We start from the raw sequence: 16,247 nt of genomic DNA on the forward strand, positions 1-16,247 counted from the left end.
TCCCACCTCCTTCCCCATCCCATCCCTCTGGATCATCCCAGTGCACCAGCCCCGAGCACTTGTCTCATGCATCGAACCTGGACTGGCGATCTATTTCACATATAATAATATACATGTTTCGATGCTGTTCTCTCAGATCATCCCACCCTCGCCTTCTCCCACAGAGTCCAAAAATCTGTTCTGTACATCTGTGTCTCTTTTTCTGTTTTGCATATAGGGTTATCGTTACCATCTTTCTAAATTCCACATATATGCGTTAGTATACTGTATTGGTGTTTATCTTTCTGGCTTACTTCACTCTGTATAATGGGCTCCAGTTTTACAACCTCACTTTATACTTCAAATTGCTTTTTACTTATCCATTCTTCATTATGTTCATTCTCTTTATCGTAGCCTCTCAAGTTCTTTTTCACTATAGATTTCCTCTCCTGCTGGACAGGAATCAAATGCACAAGGTCTTGCCCCCCAGATCTCTCCATCTTTCATATTGAGATGACAGTTTCCAGAGGGTCAATATTATATTACCACTGCCAGCAGATGCCTTCTAATTATAACTCCTTGTTATCCTTTCTTTCTCTACCCTTTCTCTTCCCTTTCTTCTCATCTCCTCCATCCTCCTTCCTTGCTTGTTTTGTGACTTAAAGGGTCCCCAATGTCTAATGGTGATTCTTCTTCAAAAATCAAAAGCAAAAGCAAAACCAGAACAAAATCCACTCCACTCCCCCTGAAAAGAACCCTTTCATATGTGAATTGGTGAGTAAAAGGCAGAGTACTCTAAGAGCTTTTTAAAAAACAACTGTATTTTGAAGAAATAGTACAGGCACACGGTATAAAATTCAAATGTACAAAAGGGTGGGATGAAAGGTACAAGAGGATGAAAAGTAAAGTCCTTTTTACAAGAGGATGAAAAGTAAAGTCCACTCCCAAAGCCCAGCTCCCCAGTTTTCATCCCTCTATGCAACTCTTATTACCAACAATCAAATTTGTGTAGATATTCTCCTGCACACTTTGTCACCCAAATAGTAGATCAGTTCAGTTCAGTCGCTCAGTCGTGTCCGATTCTTTGCGTACTTAACATGTCATGGAGATGATTCTCTATGCAAGCATATAGTGCTACCTTTTTAAAAGAATTTTCAGAGCCTTTTTTAAGGTTGAAGGTGATATTTGGGGAACCTTAAGTTCTGGTTTTTTTTTTTTTTTTTTGACCACAAGGTTGAACATCTTTATTGTTATAAGCCACAGACATTTTGCAATAAGTGCCCAATTTATTGCACTTCAGATTGGCAAATAAGCACATACAGGAATGCAGTAACAATATTTATTAAATCTAAATCTATTTAAAAATCTATTTTATCCAAATCTAGTTGATTTAAAGTGTTATGTTAGTTTCTGGTATACAGCAAAGTGATTCAGTTACACATATATGTAACAGTTTGCATTTGCTAATCCCAAATTCCCAATCCATCCCTTTCTCATCCCCATCCCCACTGGCAACCACAAACCTGGGTAACCCTAAGTATTAGATTCCACTGGGAGAATTAAATGCATCCCTCAGCCCGAATCCCATCCCACCTACACAAACACACAAAATGCACTTGTACATGAAAGTATCCATGCCAACATGAACAATATGACCACAGGGGATTTTCCTGGTTCTGGAAAATAAGTCTCAGCTAAGTTGACACACAGTTATACTAGTAAAGCTTGTCTATGTTCAAAAATCAGAGATAATGTCTGTAGTAACTGGCATATTATGAGATGAATTATCTGTTCATATAAATTACTACATATTTCTTCTTTAATAGAAACTGTAGAGCCATTAATCAATCCAGTGGCCAGAGTTGCCTTTTGAAGTTTGAAGTTGTGGTGGGAGGTCAAAACTAAACATCATATTTGAAAGCAATGTAGTTAGAGCTGTCCTGTTTTTGTTGCATTTTCATTATGTCTGATGATCTCATTACTGTTTGATATAACATTCTAAAAAGCCAGTCATTACCTATGTCCTTTCACTGTGATATTTATCATGCAAAGCAGAATCTATCCTGCAAATGAAAACTCAGGTGTAAGCCACATTGGGGGGAAATACATAATTTCATTTTCTGCTGTTGAGGAAGAAAATAGTCTCCTAGGGAACTGGACTGAGAAGTTTCTGCATGTGTAAGGCAGAACTGTCCTCTAGGATTTCTAAATTGAGGCTGGGAAGAACCCTGGACTGAAGCTCAGGAGATTGGAGTTCTGGTCTCAGCTCTCCCCCAGTGAGCATGAATGAACTCTGCCGGGTTGGTTCACACCCTAGGCCTAGGTGTTCTCATGTGAAATGAAACTGACTCGGTGATCTTCAGAGTCTTATAAAAAAAAAAAAAGCAGTTTAAAAACAAATAGAGTCACAGATGTAGAAAACAAACTTATGGTTACCAGGAGAGAAAGAGGGGGAGGGATAAATTGTGTGTATTGACATATACACACTACTATGTATAAAATAAATAACTAACAAGAACGTATAGTATAGCACAGGGAACTCTACTCAATACTCTGTAATGGCCTATATGGGAAAAGAACCTTAAAAAGAGTGAATATATGTGTTTATATAACTGATTCACTTTGACGTATAGCGGAAACTAATGCAACATTGAAAATCAACTACACTCCAGTAAAATAAGTAGGAGTTTACGTTTCTCTACCTCACAATGGGCTTCTCTCCTTGGTCTCTTCCAGTTGTTGGATTAAAGATGTTCCTATCTTTTACATCTCAGTGGTGGCTTATTTTTGCCTCATATTTCTCATGAATCTCTCCATGTTCTGCATTGTTCTTGCTCAACTGAACTCCATGAAATCCCAAAGCCAAAAGACTTGATGGAAGATGATTCTACAAGACCTTAAAGGCACAACTGGCCTGACCTTCTTACTTGGTCTCACCTGGGGGTTGGCCTTTTTTGCCTGGGGACCTGTGAGAATCCTTTTCTTATATCTTTTTGCCATTTTTAACACTTTGCAAGGTAACTGTTGTTTCTCTGTACCTTCTGTGGCTCAAGCTAGACCTCCAAAGTTCTTACGGCTTTAGAAAATCTTACCTTTAGTCTTCAGTATTTTTTCAAAGGAGGAAAAAATAATCCAAGAGGCCTCTGCTGTCAGTGACTGACAGGAAGCCATTAGAAACACTGGCGAGATGTTAGGGCTTCATTAAATGAGCCCACTCTCTCTTACTCAGGGATGTAGAGAGAAACCCAGATAGCTAACTCAGCTCCAGCTGAGTATTGGAGTATAGTTGATTTTCAATGTTGCATTAGTTTCTGCTGTACATCAAAGTGAATCAGTTATATATACACATATATTCACTCTTTTTTAGATTCTTTCCCATATAGGCCATTGCAGAGAATTGAGTAGAGTTTCCTGTGCTATACAGTAGGTTCTTGTTAGTTGGCCGTGTCTCTATGGAACACTGATTGGCAGTACTTCCTACAGTATTCATTGCATTGATACATTGAGCTCCTAAGTGTACAGACTCAAATCCTGTTGAACAGAGAAATTACTGGGCAGTGTAAACATTGAACTGTTGACCCTATAGACTCTGGCTGCATCAGATATCCTCATATTGTGGGAAGGAACCTGGTTAGGAAGTTCTAGAGCCGTAGAGGATTGGAGGTGGAGAGCAAAGAGCAATGGGTCCTGGCAAGAAGCCAAGGTTCTGATCTCGGTTTTGCTACAAACCAATCTTGAAAAAGTTACTACAGCTGGTTGAATTAGCTGATCCTAAACTAATGACTTTATAGCCCTTCACTCTCTATTTTCTGGTGAAAGGAGCAAATGATTACTGAAGTTAATAAATGGAAGACCAAGGATGCCATGAAAAGTAAAAGCTAGGGCTCTGGTTAACACACCTCTGAGTAATTGCTGCTATTTGTTTTAATCTGATGTTGCCTAGTTAAAAATGTTGGTAAGAAGAGGCATGCAGAACAATCCTGGGTGTCTCAAATTCCACCCCACACTTTTACCTTCAAGATTGGCTCAGTTTATCTGGGCTGCTAGGGGAGGCTGTGAATCGACCTGGGAAGTCCATTGAGTTAGGGTCTCCTTTATTGCTCTTAACCCTTTTATCAGAGTAAAGGGAGCTGGTGATCCCATAGGGTGCTCAGCAAGAAGGAGTACTATGGTCAAAGAACTTTGGGAAATGCAGAAAAGTACCTCCCTCACTCTTGAAATGGCACAATGTACCTTTGTATCTAGAAGCTCTGAGAAATGCTGCTGGGGGGAAATATTAAAACTTTGTTTCAAATTTGGCATTTTAAAAACCTCAGAATCCTTTATCATTGTGGTTGTTAACCCCTGAGGAAACTTGGGAAATGTGAATTGCTGTGCAGTTCCTTTAGGCCAGTCATTTACAAGGTGCTGCAGGGGGTGGGGAAACAATCCAGAATAAGGTATACTCTTTGACCGCAAGTCCTATGATTCAAGAAACCATCTCATTTTAGAGCAATGAGGTGTACCAACTGAAACTTTTTGGGACTTCCCTGGCAGTCCAGTGGTTAAGACTTCACCTTTAATGCAGGGTGTGCTGCTTCCATCCTGATCAGGGAGCTAAGATCCCACATACTTCATGGCCAAAAAAAACAAAAAGCAATACTGAAGCAATGTTGAAGCAATACTGCAGCAAAGTTGAAGCAATACTGCAACAAATTCAATAAAGACTTCAAAAATGGTCTACATCAAAAAAAAAACCTTTAAGAAAAAAAAGAAAGAAACTTTCTGTTCCACTGGATTCCACCAACAAGCCAATTCTTTTTAAAAATTTTTTACTTTTTAAAGTAAAAACCGAGTGGCATGCAGGATCTTAGTTCCCCGACCAGGAATCAAACCCATGCACCCTGCATTGAAGTGTGGAGCCTTAACCACTAGACTACCAGGGATATCCCTTATATAGCCAATTCTGATTGGAATATAAAGAGACACAAAATGTGTTGTTTTTTACCCACATGCTATCTTTATTCCTTCTGGCAGTGGGGACAGAATTTTTAGAAGCGCTGCACACCACTGTCACACAGTTACTTTTGAGGCTACCAACATTTGGTTGTATCCCAGATCATTGACTGATGCCCTGGCGAAGGTTCTACATTTTACTTCTTGACTTTACCTGGACTGAGATACCCCAGTCTCAGCAGCATGACGCTTTGAGAACGAAAGTGCCTTGCTCTAGACTGTGTACTGAGGTGGCTTCAGAACCAAATGCCTGTGTGGATTTCTTCCTAAGCAGTTAACTCCAGGCTTCTCTCAGGCACATGAGCTCTGAGGAGAAACACACTCAACCTTATGGAAACAGGGATTAAAGGGAAAGCAGACGAAGGAACCCGAAAACAAATAAGTTTAGAGCTAAAAGCAGAGGAGAGGTGTTTGCAAAACAGCACGTGTTTCGTTCTCACACTGGAAGGAGAAAGTCGTCTCTAAATGGGAAGCCTGGATGGGTAGATGCAGAATCCAATGCGATATCTCCTGAAGATGAAAACCAAAGCCCCACAGATCCAGCATCGACAGAGCCAGGCTGTCTCTGTCTGTCAGATAGACTTTATGTCAATCACCAAGCCTTCCTAGTTCCTAGTCCGGCCTACAAGATAGAATGTGCCATCTTACAGAGAGGGGGGTTTCAGAACTCGGAGTTTTAAACTCAAGTTCTATAGACATACACACACATGTACACGTCCCAGATATTCAAAACAAGAATGCAATGAAACAAGTGAACAAATTAGCCATTTAAAAGACAGATGGCAAGTTTGCGAGTTTGGCTGAAGGGGGTTGCCCTGTGGTCAGGTGTGAAAAAATGATGCTCTTGATGAGCTATTTCTGAAGGAGGGATGCACAAATAAAAATACAGGTGGCAAAAACCTGCCATCTTCCCTCATGGCTATGTGCTAGTGAGTAAGCAGATCAATCTGTTATTGGAAAGAAAAAGGGAGGCTGTCAGGCAGAGAGGGAGAGCTGGCACGCAGCTCATTGCAATTCACAGAATAACCTTTAAGTCTGAGAACTAGCTAAACTCCGTGCAGGAAATCAGAGCAGTAAGAGGGGCGGCTTGTCACTGTGGCCCCCTTATTCCTGCTGAAGTTGAAGGAGACCGAGACTGGGGTATGCTCTCATCAAGTTGCTGGACTACCTTCCAGCTGGTCACTGCTTAGCCAAAGAGCGAGTGCTGCTGGCTTCCTCACCACAGAGTTTCGGTTACAAATAGAGATAAAGCCCTCAGGGGAGGTAGTGAGATTTGTCATTCTGTTTAGCCTCCAGATTGCTGCCTCCCACATGAAATCAGAGAGGCTTGGGGCTGGGGCTGGAGAAGCCAGATCTTCCCATCAAGTAACAGTAAGCCTCCACCTGAAGCTTCCTAGAGACAGAAAGCTCCCCACTCCATGAAGCAGACCATTTAATGTCCCTTTTTTCTTTCTTTCTTTTTTATTTTTATTTATTTATGGCTGCACTGGGTCTTCATTGCTGTGCAAGCTTTCTGTAGTTGTGGTGAGCGGGAGCTACTCTCTCTAGTTGTGGTGTGCAGGCGTCTTATTGCAGTGACTTCTCTTGTTGCTTCCCCGGTGGCTCGGGGGTAAAGAATCTGCGTGCAATGCAGGAGATCAGGGATTGATCACGTTTGATCCCTGGGTCAGAAAGATGCCCTGGAGAAGGGAATGGCACCCCTCCTCCAGTATTCTTGCCTGGAGAATCCCATGGACAGAGGAGCCTGGTGGGATACAGTCCTTGGGGTCTTGAATGAGTAGGACCTGACTTAGCAACTAAACAACAAACTCTTGTTGCAGAGCATGGGCTTTAGGTGCATGGGCTTCATTTCATTGTGGTACATGACAAGCTTAGTTGCTCCTTGGCATGTGGAATCTTTCCAGATCGGGGGCTGAACCAGTGTCCCCTGCATTGCAAGCTGGATTCTTAACCACTGGACCACCAGGGAAGCCTTTATGGGTTTTATTTTTATTTATTTAAAATTTTTTAAGTTCCATATATTTATTTATTTACTTACTTAATTTTTGGCCATGTGGCATGTGGGGATTTAGTTCCCCAGCCAGGGATTGAACCCATGGCCCCTGCATTGGAAGCACAGAGTCTTTACCACAGGACCACCAGGGAAGTCCCTTCTTTCTTTTTTTAAAATTGAAGTAATGTCGCTGTACAATATTATTTAAGTTACAGGTGTACAATATAGTGATTCACAAGTTTTAAAGCTTACACTCCATTTTACCCATTATAAATTGTAATATGATTACCATTATAGCTTCTAATCAGCTCTGAGGGTGGGGGCAGGGTGGGTAGGGAGAGAAAGACAAGGAGCCAGAGAGAGAGAGACTGTACAATGTCTTTTATAATCCAATCTTGCAAATGATGTGCCATCACTTCTGCCATATTTTATTCTGTTGGTACAACATGGGAGGAGACTCTATAAGGATGTGAATGCCAGGGTCTGGGCTACACTGAAAGCCATCTCAGAGGCTGCTTCTCACTGCACACCTGACCTCTCAAGCTCTAGGATGGACAGTAGCCCAGGAGCAAAACTATGGTTGATGTGAAATCTTGATACACTTTCTTATTATCACTGCCAGTTGGGAAGGAGCTAGAAAGGTGACCTCAGAAAACTAGTAATAGCCTTGGGTTTCCTTAGAAGAAATATTGATGGTGACAAGAGTAGGCTTGAGTCTAGGCACTGGTGACCGTGAGTGAAGGAAGCTGAAAGAGACTGACCTTCTTCTCCTGACTTAGGGTTCCTCATTTTTGTGTTCCACTGTGCAATGAAGGAGCATGTGCAGAAGCAGTAGCAGCTGCCTTTCTGTTATGGGTGGTTGCCACTGGATAACACTTCTGGTAAGATGCCATTTGGGGTAAAGTTTTAACTTTTGCAGCTTTTCCAAACTGACGAGGTTAACTGGCCTCCTGACTTGAGTTCATATGGCATTAGCATCAAACGGAGGCTGTTTCCTTGCCAGGAAAATGATTTGTACTTTTGTGTGGAGATGAATGAAGTCAGGTGAAGGGTGTGATTTGGGCCATATTTTAACTTAGTGAGGTTCGCTTTTGGCCTAAATTCCTTGGACTGCTTGTCCTTGCTGTCACTTGAGTCTCAACTCAATTAAAAGAACATTGATTGAGTGCCTACTGTGTTCCAGGCACTGAGTCCCAGGGGCTTTCTGGCCCATAGCCAGATGTGGGAAACAAAGAGTGATGGTGGAGGAGGAGAGAACTTGTCAGCCTCCCTAAGATGGCTGGTGGGCTGCCCAGATGGACCAAAGGTCCTTCCTGCACAGTGAGAGATGTAGTGGACTCTGGTGTTGCCAGTGAAAAGAGCTCCAGTCCAGGCAAACCAGTTTTTTATACATCCAAAGGCTCTTCCATCCCATTTAGGTAGCTTTTCTCAGTCTCCATGCAAAGCTCAGTTTATTGCCTTTAGGGAAGGCGGAGCTTGAACTGGAAGATTCTATAAGTAGCACAGAGATCCTATTCCTTTTTGCTGGGCATGTCAGTAACCTGCTGATCCCTGTACTGGGCTCTAGGGGAAGGAGGCATCCTTGGTAAGTGAATTGGCTCTGCCTGTACTACGCATTATGGTTCAGACTTACTTTTCACTCTTTGAGGTACCCAGAGTGAACAGCCTGTACATTGAGCTTTATATTTTTAAGAGGATTCTTGAGGTATAATCTACCCATTTGAAGTGTAGAATTTGATGAGTTTTCCGTTTTTAACTGTTTGGAGTGTCATTCCAGATGGCAGCACCTGGTGTGGGTTCAATGTTGGGCAGAAATGGGAAAGACTGAGGAAAATCTTCGTGCACAACTTGTTGACATCATCTGTCAAGTCAGCTACAGCTAGTTCCATTTTGAAATCTTTAGGCTCTGCCCAAGGCACACCTAGAGAAACAAGTTCCCCAAATGGTGAGAGAAAAGGCTATGCTGTCTACACTTATATTCCAGAGACACTGAATTAGTGTGAGGCCACAGATGCGGTCTTGGGAGATGCTTCTTCCTCAAGACGACGTGCACAGGTCCATGTGTACACCCAGGCTCACTCTAGGCCGAGAAACTGTGCATAGAAGCACACACTGAACTTCGTGTGTACAATGCAGTGGGTGGTTAGATTAATGGAGGAGAGAAAAGACTGGAGGTAAAAAATCATTCATGGGTAATTGCAAATGATCCTCACACACTGTTAAAATCCAAGGGCACCTTATGTGCTGTTCAGTGCAAGCCCCTATTTTACAGATGAGGGACCTTAAGCAGGAAAAGGAGAATGCTTTACGGACAGCCACTCAGCCCACCAGCAGCAGAAGTGGGGCCAGAACTCAGGTCTTCTGGCTCCCAGGCTAGTTGCTCATCACACACCCTTGAGAATACAGGCTGCACTGGACATCACTCTTAGATGCTCACCTTCTTCCATAGGAAGCCAAGTTTCTAGGTACAGTGACTGATGTTGAGTTGGAGTTGAGTGTTAGGAGGGAAAGTGTAGCAAAAAGATTGGTCTGAAAGCCTAAAGTAAAGAGAAAGGCAAACTAAAGCAAGAACTTAAGAACTTCAAGGGGGTGATGTAGCGACTTTGTGTTCTGTGCTTCCGGTTGTATTGTAGTGCAGGTTGTTTTCCTTTCTTAAAGACCAAAGTAGATTCCAGTCAACACACAGAATACCTCTGGTGGCCTGGCTGTAGTCATTCTCCCACCATCTCAGTGCTGGTGGTAGAACAGCCTCATCCATTGTAGTTTTCATTCTATTGGCTCCTTCAGCAGTTCTATTTCCAAGAGCTGCAGCCAATCTGGAAGCAGTATGATGGGTTGAAAAAAAAATTAAAACACCAAATTTGGAATCAGAAGGCTTTGGCTTAAGCCACTAACTCTGTGGCCTTGGGCACATCACTTCCCTACTCAGAGTGACATTTCCTTACCTTCAAGATGGTGGAAGGTGGAGTGGGTCCAAGATGGACCATCTCCAAAGTGCCTATCAGCTTCAGGACCATGCGAAGCAACATCATTTTCCAGTTTAGGCTCATTGACTAGTGTTGGAGTCTCTGTCTCCATTTCTGCCTGGTGGTGCGTGTGAAGAAAATCTTTCCCTGGCCATAAGCATCCATCATACTCTGGCCAGCTAACCTGAAGATATGTTGGTGCTCATAAGGAGGCACTGAGGAAGCATGGCATATGGAGGGCAGAATTGTGGGAGTTCCTTGGATGATAATAGCTGTGACTGATTGGGGAATATTTTTCTAAGAGGGTGAGTTACTCCTGGCTCCCCTGCTGCCTCTGAGAGATATTGTTTCATAAGCAAATATGCAACACAAATGGGCATGTTTTTCTTTGAAAGAGCAGTAGTAAATACCACATCCTGGATTGTAATGTTGTTAGACCAAGCTATAGACCTGGAGAGCCCAGATGCCTGCAGCCAGCACCGAGATGCTCGTTATTTGTGACAGTAACTCAGCCAGTGGGGCGGGATGTCCAGCCTCTTGGGCCACAGGTTATAAAAATGCAATCTGAATGCTGCCATCAGATGTATGGCAGCCAGAAACTTGATTCCATTAGCACTGAGTGAAAACTTGCACTGTCTGTACCACTAGGCACTCTCAAACTTGAGAAACAGCTGAACCTTCAGAGCAAGAATATCTATTTCATAGGGGATACATATAGGTGTGCTATTATTTTATGTTGTCTCTTCCTGAAGGCCTCCAGTCTTTGCCCATGACTAGCCCCCACCTTGGTTAGGGTTACTGCGAACAATACAGCTTGTAAGTCATAATGCAGGTTGAACGGATGCACTTGTAATTGCCTAACAATGCTGTCAGGATGAATTAATTCACCCCAGATTTAGATTAAACTATCTGAGGAAAGCACCACAACTTTTACTTCCTTTCTAATTCTTCTATTTATTCCTTCAATTGATAAACGTATCTTTTGATGCTACTATGTGCAAAGCCTGTAATGCCACAGCTGAAAATGCTCTTTTTTGTTTTCCAATGCAGACTACTTTGATGAAGATCCCAACTGTTTCTCTTCCTTGAGTTGTGAAGCTGTGTCTAATAGTGTGAGAAGAATATTACCTGAGGAAATCAAAATGAATTCCATTCACAAACAAAGATTTCATCAGTAAATCCCGGCAGAAATCCCACTTTCCCCCACCCTCAGATTGCGGAAAATGTTGAATTTGTAAAACCATCTGCTCCAGCTTCGTATTCTAAATATTATTTTGGAAGGGGCAGAATGAGATAGCATTTAGTGAATATTGAAGCTAGAATAATTCTCCTATTCATTGTAATAGTTGTTTCCTATCTTTTGGTAGAGAAGACGTGAGCCTATGTTAGGGGAGAACTGTCTACAGAGTTGGAGATTTTGTTTCAAAAACTCTTGTGTCCACATCCTGAAAGGAAAAAAAAGACCATGGTCAGAGTCCTCACTGCACTGAGAGTCAAGCAATTTCAGGTGGCCCAAGTTTCCAGGTACCCAGTTGGTCTGACACGCATGCAGGAAGGAGAGAAGAAAAGTCACAAGGTCATACCTTTTGAGGAAAAAAAAAAATGCTATCCTGTTGGCTTGTCATGACAAAGCATCTGAAATCCCCATTATTCAAGTTACTCTTTTGATTGAAGCCCCTTGTTAAAATGTCAACATGTTTTGTGAAAACAGTGGCTCATCAATCCAGACACCCATCAGTTCCTTAGGGGGGATGAACTTCTCAACCAAGACAGCCCCTGAGGCACAGCAGGCAGGGTTCTGAGCAAGGGAACAGAACAGGAGCTGTCTGAAGCCAGTGGTTCTCCCTTGGGAGGAAAGGATAGGTCAGGGTGAGCAGGACAGTAGGGGGATGGAGGCGAGAAGACTCACTGAAATGGAGTGACCCTGAGGATGAATTTTGCCTACCTTGCTCTCTGTGACTAAGCACAAAGGGTGGCCTTCTTGATCTCATCCCAAATGCTGTCACCAAGGCTTCCCAGCCAAGGCAGGTTGCTCACATTTGTCCTTAGGTATAAACAAGTAAAGAGATGAACATTCTGGAAGGATACACAAGCAACAAGAATGAGTGGTAGTCTTCAGGAAGGGGAACTGGGTATCTGGGAACCAAGGAGGAAGGGAGATTTACTTTTCACCATATACCTCTTTTGAATCTTGTGCTGAGAGAGTGTACTATTTCTTCAAGAAATAAACAAATGAAAATAAATAAAGGTAACTGGACTCTTCCAATGAGGAACAAAGAGATAAATTCTTGGGTTTCAATATCACAAACTGAGTTCCCCATTACTCTCATGAATGTATATGGTGCAGTGGGCCATGGAGAGAGCAGAGCTGAGTTCATATTGCAGCTCTTGGCAGAGATGTGACAGAGATTCCTAGATGTGAGGCTTGGGGTAGTAATATTACATTCATCATAGAGTTGAAGTGAGGCTTAAATGAGACGAGGGCTATACATTTTCTAGCACAGAGAAACATAATACAACTTAACCTCTTTCTCTTTATAGTGATAACTCTTACCTACTCAGCTCTCACTCCCTCATGGTCCAACCCACCAGGTTTACCCCCATTAAAGCTATTGTATTAGCCCCTCTAAGCAAGATTTAACACTGACTACTAAACAGACTGGAACATTGGTGCCAGTCACTGGTATAAAGCTCTTAGACCCCTGTTTGCTCCCTCTACCATCTCACATAACAAAAAAATGTAGGTAGGCACTTAGGCCCCTGGATATCTGACTCAGAGTCAACCCCATTGTCTATGAAATGTTGTCCTCATGAAATCTCACCTCCGTTGTTCCCCATAGGGCTTTATGTGTACATTTTTTTTTTTTTTTAGTAAGGGAAGGTGAGCGAGTGAGAGAGAAAGGACTGACATAAATGATGAACAATGTATCTTGAATGTTAGAAAATGTCTTTGATTTGGCAACATTAAGTCACTTTCATTCAAAAATAGATTTAAGGAAAAGACTTGGGTATAATTAGCAAACCTATGCATATTTATGGGCTTCTCCAGTGGCTCAGCAGTAAAGAATCCACCCGCAATGCAGGAGACATGAGTTCAATTCCTGGGTTGGGAAGATCCCCCGGAGAAAAAAATGGCAACCCACTCCAGCATTCTTGCCTGGGAAATCCCATGGACAGAGGAGCTTGGCAGGCTACAGTCCATGGGGTTGCGGAAGAGTTGGACATGACTTAGTGACTAAACAGCAACAACAAAATGCATTCTGGAAGTGCTTTGATTTGGGGGGACCATTTGGGACTGTGGACAATGCCCATGATTGTATTTATTTTCAGGGAGTAATAGGATTCTGATTGTTCTGCTGCTGCTGGGTGATGAACATGCAGTTTGTCTCTAGTGATCTGACATGCTGTGAAGAATAGAAACACTATTTTATAGAAAAGTTCATGATTCCTTTCATGACTATTCCTGCTAATTAGTAAAACATGAGTTTATGGCAAATTAGATGACACTGTAAGACTGTAGGGCAAACACTGATTAAATAAATATCCTTCAGGCATCCTTTGGTTTACTCTTCCTAGACCCACAAAATGGTAGACACTTGCTTGAAAAAAAACTTGAGTAATTATGGAACAGAGACTCTAGAATCTTTAGGCTGTTTTCAATCAACAGTCAATCTCCAAGCATTCATTGAGCCCTGACGAGAAAAGAAAGATTCAGACATGTCGTACTTAGGCCACTACCTCCTGCAGCTTATTGCTTACCTGGGGAGACCAGATACACACAATGGAAGAGTGAATGATTAAAGCAAGGATGTGATGAAAGAGAAGTGCATCCCCTGCAGGAAATGATGTACTATTTAGTCAGGCTGAGAGTGGGGTATTCTAGGTTTGGGGGTGTAGTTTGGGTAAGGCAGAACTCTGTTTCTCAATACCACAGTTAAGTGCTCTTCATTAAATATTGGTTTAAAGTGAACATCAAAAAGGAAACAAATAATAAGTGTTGTGGAGAATGTAGCAAAAAGGGAATCCTGTACACTGTTGCTGGGAATGTAAATTGGTGCAGCCACTAACGGAAAACAGAATGGAGGTTTCTCATGAAACTAAATATAGAGCTACCATATAATCCAGCAATCCCACTTCTGGACATATACCAGGGAAAACCATAATCTGAAAAATACATGCACCTCAATGTTCACAGCAGCACTGTTTACGATAGCCAAGACATGGAAGCAACCTAAATATCCATCAACAGAGGAATGAATAAAGAAGATGTGGTACATATACACAAGGGAATATTACTCAGCCATAAAAAGGAACAAAATAACACCACTTGCAGCAACATGGATGAACCTAGAGATTCTGATACTGAGTGAAATAAGTCAAAGACAAATATCATATGATATCACTCATATGTGGAATCTAATTTTTAAAATATGATGTAAATGAACTTATTTATAAAACAGAAACAGACTCACAGACATAGATTCATAGAATCAGGGGAGGCATATGACATTCAGGGCCCTGTGTTGCAGGACTCTGGTGTGAGTATTGAAAAAAGATGCAAAAAAAAATCAATAATAAGTGGTAACTTCAAATATTGAAAAAAATCATGTCATCTAAATGCATAAGAAAACTACAGATGTGTCCTTAAAGTATGTAGTCCTATGCAAATGATTATGCAAATTAAACAAAAAGTTGGGACTGGCAAATTCCCAAGTTTTCAAGATTTACTTTTGTGAACCTAGTATTCATCATAGAAACAGGGTTGATGGCTTTTGCTCACACCTCCTATCACTTAGATGGGAGGGGAGTTGAGCCTGAAGGATGTGCTACATTAACAAGGGGAAGGCACTCAAATCAGGGGACATGCTAGATAGATGGTTAGATAGATAGATAGATAGTTTTCACCTTCAAAATGTTAGCCAGCTCATCCATCATGCTTAGTTGGTTTTGGACAGCAATGGGACTAGAAATGGAAATGAATCTGAGTTGCAGTGAATTTTGATGAAGGCCTAGTTCTTGCAAGGAAGATTAAAAAAACAACCCTCAGCCCACCAATTCCCAGAAGAATGGAAAACTTTAGAGCAATCATAGGGGAAGAATAAGAACTTAGTGTAGAGGCTCCATCAAATCCTCAGACACTGCCCCTTTCAGGAGTAGAGACAGAGGGGTATACTTAATAGTGGATCAGACATCACCAGTTGGTGGACCTAAGAAATCAGGTTGTGAAGGCTGTCAGTGAGCTGGATTGGCTTCTAGCTGCCTTCCACCCAGGAAATATTCCTCTAGTTCTTCTCCCCCTCCTGTCTTAACCCTCATAATGGTCAGGTAATATACCTACTCCTCTGCACCTTGACTTTTTTTGATATTGCTGTTATTTTACATTTAGTAATATATCAGAATATAAAGAGCTATTTCTTTTAAGACTGCATGGCATTCCATTGTATGGCTACACCATAACTTTTTAAGCAGCTTTCCTAATGACAGTTTCCAAACTTTTTCTATTTCAAAAAAATGTTGCAATAAATAGTCTTGCACATGCAAAAAAATTGGAGGGTGGACTTGAAGATGGGGGACAGTTTTTCCTAGTATTAGGGCTAGGGGCCACACAGCTAGTGTCTACTAGGAAAAAATCCCTCTCTGCTCTGCCTCCTTTTGACTGAGTCCAGAAATGTGAGAAAATAAAGGTTTCAGGGAGGTCTGACATTCTTTTAAGCTGTTTATCTGACCAAGCACTGCGTGCTGGTCATTATAGGTGCTTCCTCTGGACCCAGTCCCATGCTAAAACACCATATAGGATGCAGCAGTGTATAAGTCACAGTGCTACCCATAACAAACTCGAACTGTCCTGGGGGTAATAAAACATCCACACCAGAAACAAATTGTCCTCAGTAACATGTGTTCACTCTTCCAACTGTGTGGTAGAGATCCTCAGGCATAATATATAGAGGTCACTTAATTACAAAACTAATTCCTCAAATATTTACTATTACATTAATTCATTTATTTTAATTGGAGGCTAATTACTTTACAATATTTATTGAGAGTCCATTAAGTTTGAGGTGCTGGATGAGAAAGACACAATTCTTGCAACTGACTGTGGAGAAAGAAAACCAAATACCCAGTAACAATACTGTTTATGATACTCTCATAAACTTAGTGGAGGTCTCAATTTATATGACTGGTGGGAGGACAAACAGATACAGCCCTTTTAGAAAACTGTTTTGTAGTTTCTATTAAAAAATTAAACAACCCTATGACCCAACAATTCTACTCCTAGGTATGTACTTTAGAAAAATGCAAACAAATGACTACAA

General features: G+C 41.7%; 1 protein-coding gene across 1 annotated transcript in view; it reads left to right on the forward strand.

The window, feature by feature from the left end:
- The window catches only part of ADGRG4 (adhesion G protein-coupled receptor G4), a 111,078-nt gene extending 102,113 nt beyond the window's left edge, over positions 1 to 8,965 (forward strand). The window contains 3 exon segments of the mRNA XM_061137545.1: positions 2,716 to 2,996; positions 7,747 to 7,848; positions 8,745 to 8,965. Of these exon segments, the coding sequence (XP_060993528.1) occupies positions 2,716 to 2,996; positions 7,747 to 7,848; positions 8,745 to 8,965 (604 nt within the window).
- Positions 8,966 to 16,247: the final 7,282 nt, after the last annotated feature.

This window comes from Dama dama, chromosome X, assembly GCF_033118175.1.
Source record: "Dama dama isolate Ldn47 chromosome X, ASM3311817v1, whole genome shotgun sequence".
NCBI lineage: Eukaryota > Metazoa > Chordata > Mammalia > Artiodactyla > Cervidae > Dama > Dama dama.